The 18,951-nt window shown below is 41.1% G+C and overlaps 1 protein-coding gene across 14 annotated transcripts in view; it reads left to right on the top strand.

Annotated features, from left to right (window-relative positions):
* Window positions 1-1,376: 1,376 nt before the first annotated feature.
* KIAA1217 (KIAA1217 ortholog) overlaps window positions 1,377-18,951 on the top strand; it is a 177,125-nt gene continuing 159,550 nt past the window's right edge. For 4 of the 14 annotated variants that reach the window (XR_005957064.1, XM_041490172.1, XM_041490159.1 and 1 more), the window contains exons 1-2: window positions 1,379-1,584; window positions 6,646-6,932. Coding sequence is in view for 12 of the 14 variants with exons in the window: in XM_041490172.1 (XP_041346106.1) it covers window positions 1,515-1,584; window positions 6,646-6,932 (357 nt within the window). In the remaining 2 variants the exon portion in view is untranslated. Of the gene's footprint in view, window positions 1,585-6,645; window positions 6,933-18,951 lie in introns of those variants that run through there. The other 10 variants (XM_041490158.1, XM_041490161.1, XM_041490157.1 and 7 more) reach the window with 4 other exon arrangements.

The raw sequence follows: 18,951 nt of genomic DNA, 5'->3' as shown, positions 1-18,951 counted from the left end.
TATTCTGCTAGGAGCACTGTACTGCAGACCTTAAATAGCAGTGCTAATGTTTAAATTGTATTTTCATCTTTTCTATGTCTTTCATGCCAGATTTCTGGGACTTTTGCCAGGTTCCAAGACCATATAGAATTAGTTGTTAAAAAGGAAAATAAATGATTCTGAAGTGCTAGAGAATATGTATGTCTGATCTAATGAACAATAGTTTTGTTCATTTATCAATTGTTCATTGTAATTTACTCAAAAGCCTTTTTTTTTTTTTTTTTTGACTGGAAATGAGAGGATAGGAGCACGAGGAGAGTGATCTTCCTAGAGCTTCTGTACTGAATTTATATATACACAAAATATTTCTGTGTTCAATAATCTAAGTAGACAGGATGACATTTCTGCCAGATCGAAATGTAGAAGGAAGTGTAGGGGAATTTTCCTAGCCTGTCTGGACTGGGTAGTTGAGAGGTCATTGCAAACAATTTGGCTGATGTTATATTGAAGTCAGAGCTGAAGAAAACTTGGAAGACCATATTATACTAGGTCTGTTTAAAAAGACATGCAAGATACTGCTACCTCGTGTTGGAGTATGAATTTAAGTGAGAAATTCCCTATTTCTATTAATATCTTAGTTATGCTTTGTTCTTAATCTAATTCAGAAGTTGTCTGTGGATAAACTTTCTGGTCCTGATGCTGTAACTCAACACTAAGTTTGTTCCACCATCTCTGACTCAGTGTTATGATTTGGATAGACTAAATCAGTCTGATATTCTCTGCTAAATCAACACATGTGGCATCTGCTGGAATCTGTGGGATTTGATCTCATCCTTCTGAGCCACACTATTTTTTTGCCTTGCAGCCTGGTAGATCTATTGATTTTCATGCAGGCTGTTGGCCTCTGATCTGCCAGAAGAGAATTAGTTGCATGTTTCTATATGTTTTGCTACCGAGCCTTCGAAATCCCTCTTAACCCAAGTCCCTGCTTACATATCGCTACCATTCATTTTTATTGGCTTCGCTAAAGTTGAATTCCTGTATCTTGATTTTTTTCCCAATTCATTCTCTGAGCGGCTTGAAAGAATCCAACTGAAAACAAAACCTCAAAGAGTTTATATAATGAATTACTTTTAAACTAGACGCTAAAAAAGACAGAGGAGCATTTATCAGGAATGTTTGTGGGCTTGGTGGTTATGAGCTTAAAAAAAAAAAAAGTGTGGAAAGGCTTTTGTCCCATGACAGAGATTTAAAAGGCTGCGGGTTCGGATTCCAGCGGAGGCTGAGGCCTGTAATCGCGTTGGAAATGTTGCCTTTCACACGGCGGCGCGGCTAGGGGCGGCGGCGGAGCCGTCACCTGTTGGGGCCGGGCTCGGGGCGCCCCCGCTGCCCCCGCGGGGCCGCGTCCGCCCGGGGCTGCGCGGGGCTCCGGCCGCCAGCGCCGCGCTTCCTTTCTCCTCCCCGCGCCCGGCGCTGACGGTGCGGGCGCCGCGGCTCCGAGTTGGAGAGGGGAGCTTGTGCGGTAGGCAGGGACAATGGAGGAAAATGAAAGCCAGAAACTTGAGCTGTGCCTGGCTTGCCCAACAGACAGCAGGCAGACGAGGGGTAAGTAAGCGGCGATATAAGGCAAAGATGGAGTTACGTTTAAGCATGTCCCTCGTTGCTGCTTTATATAACTGGAGGCAGAATGCATGAAAAAAAAAAATCTTTTTTCTTTTTTTTTTTTTCTCTTGTACTAATGGCTCTGCTGTGCACATTTCCCTAACACTGAAACTTTGTGAGTTTAACTTTCTCTTTGGAGAAATTTCTGTGTGCCCTGCGAAGCCGGGAGCACGCTGCATGGCTGTCAGGGATGCGGGATCCTGCCGGTGCGGAGGCTGAGGTGGGGGAAGCGTGTCCCCTTCCCGTTAAATGCTCTGCCAGCCTCAGCTATGGCAGAGAAATAGCACTTCCTTCGTAAAAGTGGGTTTGAGTTCATCTTTACCTTGGGGTGTCTGTTAAAAGAGGGAGATCCACGGCAGATTGTGACAGGGTTAGTTTACTTTGAGTGAAACCACTGGGGTTTGTTTTGGAGCGAAGCCAGGACTGTCTAAGCGGGGTTTCCACGGCGGCTCCGCCGCTGTGCATTCACACATTCACTGCTGTGCTATCTATTTCCTAAAATGTGAACGAAAACTATTTCCTGGAGAATTCTACATGGGCCATTCCACGTGGAACATAACATTCAGGTAGCCTGACAAACACCTAATCTAATCTATATCTATTACAGTGTTTGTGGGACACCTGTGAACATTCCCATTTCCTGCATGTTGTATTCCTCAAAGACACTTCAGGAAAAGTTGTGTTACTGTGCTTCTGTGAAACAAATAGTTCACGTGGTTTAAAAAAAAATCACACAAGTTTACAAACATGGAATGTCAACAAATAGTGTATTAGCAATTTAGGAGGAAACGAAATGTTCATCCTTTTTTTCTTTCTTTTTTTTTTTTTTTAATTGGGTGTTCATTAATTAATTTATGCTCTTTTGAATTATTTTTAAGTAAAATTGCTGAGCACTGCGATAATCTTTGTGTGTGTTTATGTTTAGTGGGACGGAAATTTTCACTTCAAGAATGTGTCTGACTAGGGAAAAAAAACACCTTCAGTAACACATTTCTTCTGCAGGGGTTGTATGAAACTGCCTCAGATACATGTGGAGCTAGGAAAACAGAGGGCTGACCAGACTGACTCTATGGTTCCCAAAAATGTTGAGTGCTGAAAGCTCATAAGCAAATGTAGTAGTTTTGGCCCCTATCCAAAATTTACATTGGAAAGAGAGCTAATTGTAAAGACAGTGAAGTAAATTAGAACAATTCCAAATAATATCACATTTACTGCTAACATAAATGTAACAGGGGTTGGTTTGACTCATGCTGTTAAATCCATATTCTTTTTTAAAATGTTAGTATTGAATGGGATTTGCTTCAAGGCTCAGTTTCACAGTATCAGTATGAGTCAGGTCCACACTTGTTCCTTTCTGAAGTTATTCTGAAAATGTTCTTTTCTCATGTCACCTGGCTTGCAAAACAGGACTATTAAAATCTTCATAGCATTTAAAGTAATGAAGCAAAGTGACTTTCCTGACCTTTGTAGACTTCATGGAGGGTGTGACTTAGAATAATTACATACCAGGACATATCAAAGGACTTTTTAATTTTTCTATTCTTTTTCTCCTAGCTCACAGACATTAATCTGTCATGGTAATCTTGCTGCTAATCCTAGACATACTCCTTCTACACTGCAGACCTGAGCCTTTACTGGAGTAATGGGTGATGTTGTTGATGTTAAGAAATCTTGAAACTTGTTTTCAGATCAAAGAAGCAAATCAAGTGTAAGAGCTACTCATGCCTTTGGAAAACCAAATCCCTCCCTGTCAATCAGCAAGTCTTGCATTTAGTTGCCCTCTAGACTTGCTGCTTTATTGAACAGAAAGACCTTTAACTTTTAGCTTCTGAAAATGAGGGAGGGAGAGAGGGAGACAAGCTTATCTCACACCTCTGTGTTTTCTATTGCCTTCTCTTTGCTCCTTTCCCAAGGAGGGTACTTGCATAATTTATCCTTTTCCTACTCTTAGCACTCATCTGGGAACCATCACATGATGTTTCACACATTTCACAGTTATCTGTGGAGATTGATTTGCTAGGCCTATTTATCTTCACTTGGAAGATATGGAAGATACCCACGATGTTATTGAGCACTCTAAAATCCAGAAAATCTCTGTTTTCCCTCCCTATAGCACTGTGGCAATCACAGCGTCTGTAGAACTTGTGTGTCTCAAGATCTACAGGGGAGTTTCAACAGCCCAGTGCTCAGCCCTAGGCAAGTGACAATGAAGTCACTTATCCCTGTCCAGAAAGTAGTCCAAAACTTTTTTTTTTCAGCAGTTAGTAAAGACCCATACTGAAACACAACAGATTTTGGTTTGCAAAGAAAGTAATTTGCTGCTATGCGCTGTAATGATGCAGGTCAGGATCTTGCTGGATGCCGAAGTCAGCTTTCTGGCAAGATGAGGAATTAGTTTGCATAGTTTACATTCCTTTCTTTTCACTGCTATTTATGCAGTATTTTCCCAAATATATGAACAAAAAATAAGAGAATTTGTTGATCTTTCTAACACAGTATAAGAAAAGTATGTTATTTTTGATTCCTTTTCAAGGTTTCACCTAATAACAAACAGTGGTAAAACACTTTACTTGATAAGTCTCTTTATGTGCCAAATAATTAGCTCTTTCTTAAGCTATTGAAATAACGGAAGTGCAGAGTAGGGAAAGACTTTGCATGAGAGAGATTTAGGACCCAAAATACACACTCGTGAGTTCTGGTTTGTGCTTGTCAGCACAGGTTTACCTGCCTTCTTGAGGAAGTGCCTGCCATCACGTCAGTGATTGAAACTGCTGCTGTGACCGTACTTTGAGGACTTATACCAAATTGCTCCACTCAGTCACCTGTGCTCATGCTGACTCCCTCCAGCTCCAAGAAAATCCCTTCTTTTATGTCTGTTCCTTTCCAGCAGCCTGAGGGAAATAAACTCTAGGCTCTTGGCACAACAAATTAAAGATGGTAAATGCCATCCAGCCCCAACTCACCTGGTTTCCCTGCCATGTAAAATCCATTGGAATGACTGTGCAGCTTTCAGAAACTGCTTTCACTGAGTGTATCTGGAGTATCCACGCTGGCTTCTTGCAAGCAAAACTTTCCTGTTTGCCATTTTTCTCAAACAAGCTCAGTCTACCTGGTGGCTCATGACTTTTCAACAAGCAGAGAGGATGGGATGTTTCTTAATTGAGTTGTGCATGAAAAAGTCGAGTGCATGCGTGTTTGTACAGGAAAGTGAGGCTGCTGCTTTGGAGGTTTAACCAGGATTGTGATGCTAAGAAGGTCTTAGAAGGTGCTGTGAAGACCACAGATGACACTTTGAATCTGTGTGAGAGTAAGACTTCCCTGTGAACAATACCTGCTCACAAAATTGTGTCCAGATCTGTGCTCATCAAACCACGGGGTCACCTGCAGTCTGGGCCCCTGTGCCTGCATCTGCTTTCAGGACAGGTTTCCATGAATGCAAACAAGAAGGCATTGTGGAGAAGTTTGGAGCCCTTGAGCAGTATAGGGAGTATACAGAAACGTGCAAAGTCTTTGAGGACTGTCCAGGGCCAAGTTCTGTTAGGGAACCCAAGGAAATTGATTCCCCATGTGAATTGGTGGGACATCTAGCAGCAGGTCCACCGTTGGAGGATTTGCTTTAGTACTGGGGCTTGAGGTTCCATGGCACGTGGCAGGCAATTGACAATGCACACCAGAAAGCTGAGAAATCCTCAGCATAAAATCCTGAGGCAAGTGGTGTGCCTGCAACACACAGTGTCAGAATGAGTGACTGAACCATAAAAAAAAGCGAGTAGATGCCTGTTTCCAAACAGTGATGCTGTATAAAGGCAGCACATGGGTGAAATGTCGGTGGGGGAGGATAAAGGGCTCTGAGGCAACATGTGTCAGGCAGAGAGAAATAAAGATTTATTCAAAACAGGTAGAAGAAGGAGTTCCCTGCTCCTAGGGAGATGCTGGGAAGGGTTAACACTCAGGGGTGTCTGAGTTTGAGTCTGTCTGGTAAAGATGAGGAAGGCCACATAAGACTTGGAGAGGTCTTTTCAGTACTTCAAGTTTTTGTTAGTTTTTGGGGTTTTTTTTCTTTGCTGACAAAGGAGTGAGGGATTTTTTCAAAGGTATTAGGTAACAAGGCTCCAGTCTACAATTTTTTGAGCACCAGAGGGTTCATGTTACAGAGTTACCTGAAGATAAGCCAGCACTTACATACCCACAGTGTCTGCCTATCTCTTTACAAATGTCGTCGCGGTCTTTGGTCTTAAAGTAGATTTTAAAGTAGTAAAATTTATCTGAGGGTTTTTTTTTTTCCTTTTTTAGATCACACAGAACTTGCTTTTATTCTATTTCTTAAGAAATGGTTTATGGAAAAATGATGTAGAATTTTCCAGCCTGCTGTCCTGAGGCATATAAAATCTGAGGGAGATCCATGAAATTTAAAACCAGACCACAGTCAAAAATCAGGAAAAAGAGACTCCCAAACCCTCTTAATATTTTCTAGGTGTTTCAGAACATGTTGAAAAGACACTGAAAAAAAAGATTAAGGATTACAAACCTGCTCTGTCAAAAGAATTTTATCAGTTTGTATCTTTAAGTATACTAGTTATGGGGCCAATAAGTGTACTGGACCCTATTGAAGAAATCTGTTTCTTCTTGTAGAAAGCATCCTGTAGATCTTAAAGGTCAGAGAATAAGGGCCCTGTCAGATCTTCTTTTCAAGTCACATAGGTAAAGTTGATATAAAAGGAACATCCACTTTAATGATACCCACTTTTCTGTGAGGCAGTACTGCAATTGTGTGATAAAAGTAGATAAGTATGTGCATGGCTTATATAAGGGATTATTTCTGGGCCACTTACCATGATATGTGTATGCCTAATGATGCAGAACATGCCATTGCACACTGCCAGACTTTTAAAAGTACCTAGCTTTCACATCAATCTTTTTTCCCATTTTGCTACTAATGGGAATGTTGGTATTAAGTTTTTATAATATAAACGATGTTTGGTTTTGGTTTTTGTTTCTTTGCAGACCAGGCAAAACCTAGTTTGCATGTAACATCACTAGACGATGCAGAATGTCTCCGATCTAAAGAGCTGCTTTCGAGCCCGAGCAGTCACACTTCTTCCAGCGCAAAGCCCACCCGCAACATCCCTCGAAGACATACCGTAGGTGGCCCTCGCAGTTCCAAAGAAATACTGGGAATGCAAACCTCAGAAATGGACAGGAAGAGAGAGGCTTTTCTTGAGCATCTGAAACAGAAATATCCCCACCATGCCACAGCAATAATGGGACACCAGGAGAGACTAAGAGATCAGGTAAGGAAGTCAAATTTGTATCATGTGTGTTTAGCGGTCCTTATAACGCCTACAAAACTGAGTGTTTCCTCATTACAAAAGGTGAGAATGTAACAAAGTATGAAAAAAATTTTTGGATGTGGCCTGCGATTCAGATGTTGCCTTGAAATTCAAAGAAACAAAATAAATCTGTTCAGTATTACCTTGGAATTGTTTGTTGAAATTGACATTTCTGAAGAGCTTTTCATTTTTTTTAGAGCATACACAGAGAAAGGAGTGAAGGTGAGACTCTTGATCTTAGTATATGAGTCTCAATCTACTTTTCACAGCTGAAGGGAAAATACGGAACAGCTGCTGACTTCTGTTACACTTTGAATATTGGCACCACTGCCTGGGAGAAAAGAAAATACCTACAGAATGTGTCTGTATGCTTTAGCTGGCTCTGTTACCCTTTCATTTGGTTTCTTTTCTATTTTTGAGTTTTGTAATGCAAACTGAACAGACTTACCCATAACTGTCTGCCTCCTTCAGGGAGCTTTGACACCCACATTCGTCTGTCAGCAGCATACCTGAGGGTGGTGTGCCTCTGCCTGCAGCTGCTTCCCAGCAGCGAGCAGGGGATTGCAGGGTCAGAGGAGAGGTGACACGCTGATGTATCTCTCAGAGCAGGTGGAGGCTGCTGGCACGCCGACCTTCTGAATTCAGAGACTGCCATGCAAGGATCTCTTCCTAACTCTGGGCTCTGCTTTTGGGTGCAATAACAGAGTTTAATCTCTTCGAGCAATCTATCATCTATTCCATAATTAATTTTTTTTTCAATCAAGCATCAGAATTTGGAGTTTGGTCTAAAGAATCTTGTGCTCGTTATTCTTGATTTAACAAATGATTGACAGCAAGCCTTTTTGCAGAAGCTCATTTCCCTTAGTAGTTTATAGGTGTTTCAGCACTAACAGCAAATTAAGTGTAAATAAGGAATAAAAATGAGTTGGAAAAATATTGTACTCTGTTATGGAAGCTCTCAGTGAATTCCAAGCTTCTTTGAAGCTTTGCATACTTGTGAGGCTTTGAAGATCAGACTGTTACAAGTTTGGAAAGATTGTAATTTGTTAACTCACCCCCAGAACTTCTCTTTTACAGAGTCTCTAGAGATCCCAGGTGCTATCACTGTTAGAATCCATCTGTATCCAGCTAAAATTGCTGCAAGACTTCAGCTCTAATGAGGATGATCTGTTCCTTATTTTTAAACAGTTTTACTCCTTTCTTTTTAAAGTCTTGACTTTTTTTCCTCCCCACTTATCTCTTCCATGAACTTTAGTGACTGTGTGGAATGTGCTGGGTGGTGGATAAAGATAGCATACAAATTAAATAAAGGGGGTGGGAGGGGGGCGAAATCCAGAGATTAGATCTTTTGGAGTCATGTAAATATTTAGTTCCAGTGTTGCAGACACTGCAAACCTAGTTTGAACAGCCTACAGCATTACACCCTACACATTTTGTAATTTGAGCCTTTTCTGAAGGCAGTAAATTACAGAAGGAATGCAGTAACTGCTCTTGATATTTGTTTAGAATGTGTCTTCCTTGCTAATTTATTGAGGGTAAAATTCATTCTCCTGCTTCTATTTTTTTGTGATTAGACATATGTGTTATGTGTACTGAGTTTTTTAACAGTTTTAAAACAAAATAACTTTAAAACTACTATTAGAGCATCAGAATGTATTTCTTGGAAGTGGGAAATACTGAAGACTCCAGCCATTCAGCCTTACTTTAAAAAGTATAAACTGAACTAAAACCACATGAAAACATGCAGAAATAAATAATACAAGTTGATTGTAAGAAAGTTGCTTAGCTGGCATGTGATGTATCAACTGTCTGGCTCATCAGATGCAGTAAGACTATGATGATCATAGCATTAGTTCAGAGGGGGATTTTCTTACCAATTGTGTCTCTGTGTGCACACCCACATATCAGTATTTGGTGTGTGTGTGTGTGTTTATATGTAACTGTATATGGATACACATAGGTATGTGTGTATAAATATATATATATATACACACAGCTGTGTGTGTGTGCCTGTATGTGTACGTATAATGTGTGATTTCTTAGCTGCTCCATGAATAAGGCTACAGTATAATTTTGCCTTGAAGGGTGTGTATGTATATGTAGCATCCATGCTTCCTTTTTTCCACCCTTATATATATATGAGTGTGTAGCAGTGGTATAGAAGACAAACTACATGCACATGTAGTAGCTATGCATATGTAACATATACATGTATCACAAACAAAATTTGTAAGATGTATGGGAAGACATGATTTAAAATGTCTTATTTAAAATTAAAATGTCAGAATTTATTTTTCAGGTTCCTTTCCAGGTTCCTTTTCTCCCTTCTTACTTCTTCAGCTGCTCCAATATCTGGAAAGTGGCCACACTGTCCATGGTGGGAATTTCCATATATATATATATATATACATACACACACATACAAAATTTCTCCTCCAGGTTGCTCTAAACCCTGTCCACAACCAATAGAAAATCAAGATTGGTAATTGTCTGGTTTCTTATTGTGGACATGCTTCTCTTGCCCATTTTAGCCATCATTATCTGAGTATAGCAAACTGACTCCTTGTTTGCAGGAAATAAACATCAGGGAAAAAACATTATATATGCTGTCACATCCTACTGTATCACTTCCACCAGCAAGGGCAGCTGAATGTTGTCTGCATCTTCCACTATGTGCTAATGGTTTCCTCCAGGCTTCATTTATTCAGATAAATACCTCCCTGGATGTGCCTCCTGAGGACCCAATTCTCCTCCTGATAATCTGCCACAAATCAGAAGTACAATCATGGCCAGGTAAAATGCCAGTAGGGATTACTGATGGTTAGCTAATGTGATGACCTGAAACCTCCCAGCTGTGCACACAGACCATTTCTCCTCCGAAGGTTTGTTGCCTTGTTTGTGATAGCCTGTTCTGGAAAGGAAAGCTCACAGAGGCAGGGGCCATCTTTATTTGCACAAGGGGCTTGGGATATTGCAGCAAGGCAAACAGCCTGCAGCTGAGCTGGTCTGTGGTAAACTGGAGCGCGACTTTGCAGCAGCCCTGGGGGGGATGCAGACATGCCTTGTGCACCCCAGCACAGGAGAATGCAGCGCCCAATAGCCACATCTCTGTGACCTACAGCCCAGCAGCTCACCCTCACATTGCAGCTTTTCCTCCTTCTAAGATAAGTCCACAGCTGGGCACCAGAGCTCCCTCCACCTGGAAGCCTGTAAAGCCGAGGAAGAATTTTTATTTTTTTTACGTAATGCAAGTTTCTGCAGGAGCTTTAAATACATTACCTCTGCCAAGGCTGTCTCACCTGTGGTAATGAGAAGAAGGTGCTAATGTAATCCCCAGGGAAGTTAGGAAAAAAAAGAAAGCAAGAAGAAAACAGTCTGGGATGTCTTCAGTTTCAGACAGTGTGAATCATCTGCTGTGGAGCTCATGGAAGGACATGGTCACCTGCTTAGGTGAGGTTGACTCCGGTCAGCAGAGAAGGAAAGCAGGAACAAGTGTAAAAGCTAGGTCTGTAGCTGCAAACATGAAAAGGATTTAGCAATTAAGAGGTTAAAATGCTAACCTGGCAATGGGAGGGGGTAATCCCTGCTGTGAACCTGTTTTACAAGTCACCTCTAAAAAAACCTTTCTGAGGGGCAGAGAACAAAAATGAATGCGTTGAAGTTTTTCTGAGCAGGAGCTTGTGAGCCTGCGGTAAGAAAGTGAGCTGGAAGAAGTTTGCCACAGCTTTTTTTCAGTTTTTGTTTGACTAGGAAATAGGCTGGGAGGTGTGGAAGGGTCAGGAACGGCTCTAGTGCTTCAGGCAGTGCTCCGTGAAGAAGAAATTTTCTTGGCAAACGAAATTAGATTTCAATCAATTAAAAACAAAACTCAAATCCTTCCGGTGCCTTTGCAGGCCTGATTGCCTAGAAAATGGTGGTTTAGGGTTTTTTGTTATGCTCATTTAGATCTGAACATGACAGGTAACTCTGGCATCTGGGCAGGTGTGGCTAAGGTTACCATGGAGATCCATGATGTCATGCTTGATAGAGCATGTCAAGACAGCTAATCTAACATGTAGATGTTCAAAAAGTCCCATAGGCCAGGACTAAGCTTTATGCAAATAACAAAGTTACTCTGCAAAAGGGTGAAAGAAAACACGGCTGAGATATGGCGTGCGTTCTACCTGGAAGCTTGAAAGGATTATTACAGATTTCATCATAAATTAAAACTTTTGGAACTAAAAGAAGAGGATTTCAGACCGTCTCTGGCCTCACCTGTGGGATCTCACATTTCGGTAAATAAGCCTCTTTCTGTTTCTGCCCTCGCTGTGAAAAAATGCTTTTGAAATCCTGGAGTTTGTTTCACCATGTTCCTGCTGGCAGCAGGGCCGAGTCAATAAAGCAAGTTTTCTGGCAGGGCATGTTCCCTTTTCTCTTTCAAAACTGAGTTCTTTATTGAATGAACTAAGAATTCGGAATTATTTGAAAGGCATTGTAATGTATCATGTTGATTATATGAATCATGCTGCAAAAATTTCCTAGGTAGTGTTTTGGAGGAGAAACTAAGAATGGAGACACTGTATTTATTTGTAGATTATTGCCAGATGTCTCTCCTTTAACTGTTAAAGTAGAACCCTAAAATTATAACAGCATTTATTCAAGGATTTGATATCTGTTAAAATACTAAAACTTTTTGTTTTTTACATGAATCGCAGTATCAGTTGGTTAAACTGACTTTGAGTGTATATTTTGATATCATAGGTAACATTTGAGCACTTCTTAATAGATTTTTTTTTCCTTGGGTAAAAGTACATTAGTAAAGGGTAAACATATTTGGAGGTGAAAGTTGAGCAACAGAAAGGCTATTGGGACTTTGGGATTTGAGGTATAAACAAAAAGGGATTGTTTCAGTCCCTCTGGAGGGACAGTGAACACCCTGTGTTCTAAGCTGCAACCACTTTCATGCTCGCATCAGGCAGGGCAGATCAAGTAAACACCAGTAGGTAAGGGATGGCTGGCACAGTGGGACGTGGTAACGGGAAGCAGCGTTGGGGCTACGGCGTCCCCTTGGTTCAGGTGGCTCCGTGTGGAATGGAAACGGGTAGGTCTGGGTGGCAAAGGGTGGGAACAATGCCCGAGCTTAAAAATGTGAAAAGAGAAAAATAGTCATGTTCTGCCTAAGGCTACTGAGAGAGATGTAAACTGGAGAGGAACTTCACTTCCATGTAGATCCTCAGTAGGATTTAGGGAATGAGGGGGTTGCAGAATATGGTACGCACATTGTTTCATTCCAGGTGAAAAAACAGGGTGTAAAGGTTTTCTGATATTCTGCACTGCTTGATTAGGCAAGGTTAAATAAACATTTTTTGGAATGTAGTGACTTTTAAAGTGAAAGAATTGAAAGCACTATAAGTGAAGACATCACTTCAAAAACTGATTTTTTTTTTTTTTTAGTCACAACTCTTTTGCTTTTACACCCAGTTATATCTTGAGTTATTAATGGGAAATTTTTAGAATTAATTTCAATTTAACCTTTCTGCCAGAGTCTGAGTGTTAGTTATTTAGTACTTGCTTATGTACAAATAACAATGTGTATTTTGTGTTCATTACACTGTTGCTGGTTGATGCCATGGAATCAGGTAGGGAGAAACTGATTTAGTGTTAATACTGCATGAACACTTCTTTGGTCTGTGCGAGTTGAAAAACAGAATGAAAAATTACATTCAGTTTTAAAATGTGAAGAATGTGATTTTAATCTGGATATGCTGCAATTTTTTGTAGTTGGGAGCATCCATTTCATTGAATTACCACTTGGTTCACATACTGCTGTACACAACGTGTCACCAAAAAATGCCTGTTTGTATGTGAGAAGTCAGTGTCATGCAGCCAGAACGTGCTGTTGTGTCGGCATAGGTTGTAGGTTTTTGTGCGGAGGAAAAGTAAAGTTTCAGTGTTGTTTGAGGAGGTTTCTCTGAGTTCCTGCCCCCTCTCCACCCACGGGCACTGCTTCCCTGCCCCAGTGAGACAGCAGTTCCCCGCTGTCCCCGGGCAGGCTGTGTAAGCCAGCCGAGCACACTGAGAGGGGGACCCTCCCCAGTGTCCACACGTGTCCCCTGTCTCAGTACAGCTGGTGCAACAATTTATTGCTTTCGGGGCTGCTCTAAGTTAAGGGCAACTGCTCGTATTTTACACTGTTACAAGCACCTAAGAAAATCAATGAAAATGAACAAATGCAACATGATTACGAGGTTAAATCTCTGCTGGATTCCAAGCCCTTAGCTTTTGTTTATGGAAGGACATGAGATGACATGTCCATTTGTTTTGAGCTGAAACATGCTCTTTGGCCCCCAGATAATGCTGTGATTGCAAGATATTTATAAATAGCTTGATAGATAAATGAACAAAGAGCTGGTTCATTAGCAAAGTAAAGTGGATTTACTTTGTATTCACTGAAAATGAAAATGCTGAGGAAGAAGAATATTCCTAATAGAATGTCTCCATGGAAAGTCTTTCAATTTTACCCTCTAGTTTATAAAAGTAAGGCAACCTATTAAGGTACATATTAAACTACTAGCCCCAAGGTATCTCTGGGAGTCAATGGAGTTTAACTATATTGTTAATACTTGCTTTGATAAATATAAGTTTCTTCATTTATATCTATCAGTTAAAAGTAATTTGAAAAGCCGTGTTTTTTTTTGAAAAAGCAAACTAAACAAAGCTGCAAAAATACTAATAAAGCAATTCCTTTGCTTTTCCCTTCCCTCCCCCATGCAAACCACACACCAGTGCAGTTACTTTGCCCCAACAGGATTAGTAACTTTTTTCTGTGGCAACGCCTCTACATTTCAAATAGTGTGTATTGTTTGTAACTCAGAAGTCCCAGGTAGTTGTTTGTACTTACCTTTGTTCATGTGAATTTTGTACATATATTTTTCTAATCTAATTTTATGACAAGCAAAAGTATTTTTAGAATACTTTGTATACAGTTGACTATGTAAATGCGTGTAGTGATCTTGTTCCAGTACCTGTTGTTAAATCCAGTAAAGAATCTAGGACTTTTGGTATCCCTTAAAGCATATTTCAGGCAGCTGCCTTCAAAAGTGTTGCCCATGGAAACCTCTCCCAGTTATTGTAGACACCTGAGATTCCTCAGGTTTCAGAAACTTAAGCTTTTCTGGCCCAAAATGTCCTGAGGCATTTATAGGTGTGTTTTTGCACATACTCAGTTTAGCCCTCATTCTTTCTGGGTTGCCTCTGTCGATGACTGCCCAAAGCTGCACCAAAACAGCCAGCAGGTCCCTGCCTGGGGATGGGTTCAGGGCAGCACTGGCTCCTTCAGCAGTGGTGGGGAGGAGCGTCTGCACAAGGGTGCTCTGCCACTGCTCTTCCAATGCTGCTTTTAAACCAAAGCACCTCCAGTTGCCTCCTGCCCAGCTCAGGGATGAGCAGCATGGGAGGCATCCTCAGGATACCATTCTACATGTGGCTTTTCTGTGATCCCTAAATACCAAAATTAATTTCAAGCCCCTTATTTACTTAAGAGAGCACAGTAAGTTTGTTGTTGCCACAGAAGTGATAATGAAGACCTGCAGGCTCTGGTCTGCAGACACTTTTGGCCATGCTGGTTTTGAGCAGGCGTTCTCAGTTGGCCACAGCTGTGGAGGTGTCCTCCACCTCAGCACTTGTCTGGCTGAGATGATCACAGCCCGGCAGAGGTGTTGGGTGAGGGCAGCAGGTTGGTTGGTGTTAGTGCTGCGGTGACAGTGTAATTCCCTGAGTGACCTGTGATTAGCCTCAGAAATGGTGAATTTGCTGTGTCCAAAAACCATTTCCCTGCAAATGGTTGTGAATATGCTTGGGTTGCTCTTGTTACAGTTGAATAGACCTGTTAGCTTCTCACTGGGAAGCACTTTTGTGCTATTTGTACATTCTCAGTTGGGATGGGAGCACATATTTATGTCAGTCATTAGCAAAGTAAATGTACCTCTGGACTAGTGCTACTGCTTTACAGCATTTTTCAGTTGATTTTCTAACAAAGGCAGATTGCACTGAAGTCACCTGATTAACTGGTTTGCTTTAACCATAATCACTGGGATTTCAGTGTCTTTTCTGGGCTCAAATAGGAGAACAAGAGTAAATAAGAGAAGCAAATTGCTTATGTACATATATTCCAATTTCCCTTCTCTTCAAAAGAGTTGAGTACACCAGGAAAAACAGCGCTGTTGTTAAAATTGGGACTAACACCTGTGACTCTGACAGCTGCTCCTGAGATGTGTGTGTTTTTAATAATCACCCAGTCATGATAATTGTGCCAGTTCAGGAAATTCAGAATCTGTGGTATCAAGTTATGCATCTTAACGTGGCAAGTCAATGCAGGGACTTTTGGCTGGTCAAGAATCTTTCGAAGGGTCATCTTTTGGTCTTGTGGATTTTTTGTCTCAATTAGTACCTTTTGCGCTGCTGCATTTTGTGTGGCCCCTTGTGCAGGGGATTGTAGTGATTCCAGTTATTCACCAGGAGACTGCTGCCTTAGAAAGCACTGAGCAGTGCCATTTGTTTCAGTTTAGGAAAGATTTTCATTGGCTGATCAATACACTGCCATAGGTGTACTTCGCTTTAGAGAAACACAAGGTGTAAAATTCAAAATTAGTTATTAAGGAAAGGAAGAGAGAAGCTAGTCTCTTAGCTTATTTTTGGATTACAAAATCCAAAAGATCAATAATATGTTTTTCACTATGAGTTTTGCCCCTTAAGGGCAATTTCTTAATACCTGTCAGCTGGTGGATGTGGGATAATCAGCCATCATGTATGTTCTCATCTTTAGTAGTTACAGATTATTTTGTTTCACATCTCGAGATTTATCTTCCAAAATTATCTTCTTGCTAGTTGTAAGACTGGATCTTCCTGATACCTACATGAATGTCCAGTTCTGTTTTGTACTGCTGAATTCTTGACGGTGTTAATGTCTCATGACTGAAAATTCCAGGGCCCAATTAAGTTTTAAGACTATTTCAGCTTCTAAGGGGTTTCTTACACATTTCTTACACATACCTTTAATCAACTATCTTCATTGCAATTATTTCATTCAAAAGAGAAAAACTAGTTTTACTTCAATTTCAATTGAAGCTAAATATTTCTTCAGTCTGAAGGGAGATATCCGTCCTTCAAGAAAGGAGGAAGGCAGCAAAAGGAAAATGTAAAGAGTGGAAAAACAGAGTTAAAAGGGTTTGTTTTTTTTTTTAATTTGAAAGAAGCTGATTCTGATTTTAAATCCTACATGATATGTTCATTTCAGACACGCTTCCTCCCAGATGAACAAGCAGAGACTTTTCCAATTCGCACCTATGTTGTGGGTATGTGGGTGTCTAAAGTCTGGAAAGAGACCTGCTGTCAATGTTTATGTATGAGCTTTGGGCTTTCTTCCACTGTGCTTTGAAAGCATAATTTTAGCTGCATTTATTAATTTGTAGACCTATATTTAGTAACACAAAATACTATACATCAGACTGTTGTAATTAGTAGCAAACTACTCACAGAAGGAACAAATATTTGACTTTGATTAGAATAAGTAAAAAGAAATGTCACTTATTTCCCATTGGCTGAACAAATAAACCACTGCATGACATTGGTTGGTTGATTTAAATGAGAGGAAATACTGTTTGGAAGGAAGAATTATTTTTCAGAACCATGTAAGAAAAAAATTTAAAAGTACACATGTAACATTTAAAAAGTGTACCCAAAAAATTAGAACGTTATTATAAACGTAATCTAAAGAAACTGTTTATTTTCTTTTTCTTCTTTTTGACAGAGAAGTGATAAATTGAGTAAATTCCTGATCTACTTATATTTCTATCTATGTATTTCCCTAAAAGTTGGTAAAGAAAAACCCACTCCAAAACATCACAGATACTGTGTGCCAATTTCACTCTTTCATTATGGATATCACATGATCTTTGGGTTTTTTTTAAAGCTATTTCATATTAAAATTGTTTAATAGCTTAGCATTAAACAGAAAACATATCAATGTCTACTACCCAGGGATGTGGGAGAACCTCCGTGTTCTTAGAATGGGATCACCACAGTAATGCAATTACCGTGATTTGGCAGTAACTACTGCAGTATTTTTGGGTTTTTTAGAGGATCTCAATCATTCCAATTTGTTTTCAGCTGCTAAACCAAGCTGCCACCTTTTTGGCTAACACCAAGCCCAGCACTGGGAACAGAGGCAGGATGGTGCCTTCGGCCGGCCTCTTGCACGCTCCTGCGTGGGTCAGTGGGGCCGAGGAGGCTTTCTGCGCTACACAGACCAGGATCTGCTTTACCAGAGGCAATTCGTGTGCTGTCTGTCACTGGGGAATTTAAATGAGAGCCTGATAGAAACAGCATCAAACCGTTCTGGAAGTCAGTGGAGAACCTCTCCCTTCAGAACATCGCAGAAGGGTGGGATGGGGTGGAGCAAGGAGGCGCAGATCACAAAAATGTTTTTCTTGGCCCGCGTGGTGCTGCTATTGATGTCAATAAAATGTTCCTGCTGACCAGGGTACAGTTGGCTCAAACCCCCAGCGGATTGCCTGACCGACGTGCTCTTCCTCTGATATCAGATGCAAGCATTTAATTTCCGGCTCATGTGTACTTCCCCTCTATTTTATTTTTACCAAGTGTTTTCCACAGCGGACGTTGCAGCCGGCGCTTCCCGCGCAGGCACCTGCTGCTGCCGCCGCTGCGGCACGCCGGGCCCGCGGCTCCCTCACGGCCGGCAGCTGCCGGGCGCTGCTGCGGGCTGCGGCCCACAGGGCTAATCCCGCCCTGAGCAACTGCCTCCATCCATTCCGAGCCGGGAGCCCTGCGGCATGTGGAGTCAGGTTTCTTTGTGAGGCCAGGCAATGGCTTTCAGTAGCGCAGGACCGCTGCAGAGGTCACATATTATACTTGGTTGTTGCTGTAGCTTAATTCAAGATATTTCACCGCAGCATTAACTCTTTGTGTTACTTTGATTGCTCTTTCATGTCTTCTTACTGTACATGTGTTACGTTCCTTCATTGCTGAGTTGTGACCTCCTTGGTCTTGGGTATTAATCCTGTCACAAAAGGGTAGTTTGCAGCCCATGTGCGAATGTATTTGTTCAATCCCCACCCGTGTGCGAACACGCAGCCATGAGAAACCAGTATTTTTTATACGTGACTCATTCATACACCCGGATGTGTAATGAAGCTGCGCATCAGATGAGGCTCTGCCGCATGTGCACACCTATGGAAAAGCTGCACCAGGAGCAAGAGGGACCTGTGCTGCTCCTGCTTCTGCCCTTCCATGCTGGTGGCAGTCTGCTACTGAGATGGCTTTTGGGGAGGAGGTAACTCCTCGTGCTCCTGTGGCACAACCGAGAAGAAAAAGGAACTTCTCAGCTCTTTGCTGCTCCTCTGGTGATTCTCCTGCAAGACAGGTACAGCTGTGATAAAGAGCCACGGCTTTCTTCTGTGGGGCTTGTGTAAGAGAGAGTGGAAGCTTTTGGATAGGCTGTTATATTCAAAACATTGCTCCCTGTAAGAAGGAATGTCCTTAAGTGTTCATTATTATTATCATATTGTCCATACATGTTTCTAAGTTGATTTTGAGAGGTGCAAAAAAAGTTACGTTACTGCAGTAGTTACCAGATGTTTTCAAGAGGGAAACTGACAGCCTACAGAAGAAAGGCTTCTCTTGAACCACGTTAAAATGCAATTTGATTTTATCTCATGGTTTCAAAATTTGTCATATGCTGTTCAAAAACCAAGATGCTTTCTTCTCTAATTATAGAGAATGTTTGTATGCAGGGTTTAATCTTCTTACTGGAAGTCTTCCAGGACTCTGGACTTTGTGGGCCTCTTCTGAATTGAAGGGTTAGAAAATAGTAGACTTCTACTCTGAAGATACTTGAATAGTGAAGATGAGTGAGCTACTTTTTTTCTCATGTCTTCTCTTGCTTCTGCTGTAATATTTTGGGTTTGACATATCTTTTTTTCCT

This window comes from Pyrgilauda ruficollis, unplaced genomic scaffold, assembly GCF_017590135.1.
Source record: "Pyrgilauda ruficollis isolate IOZ18807 unplaced genomic scaffold, ASM1759013v1 scaffold12, whole genome shotgun sequence".
NCBI classification, from domain to species: domain Eukaryota; kingdom Metazoa; phylum Chordata; class Aves; order Passeriformes; family Passeridae; genus Pyrgilauda; species Pyrgilauda ruficollis.
Note: the sequence above shows the minus strand (reverse complement) of the source record. Positions and strands in the feature narration are given on the sequence as shown.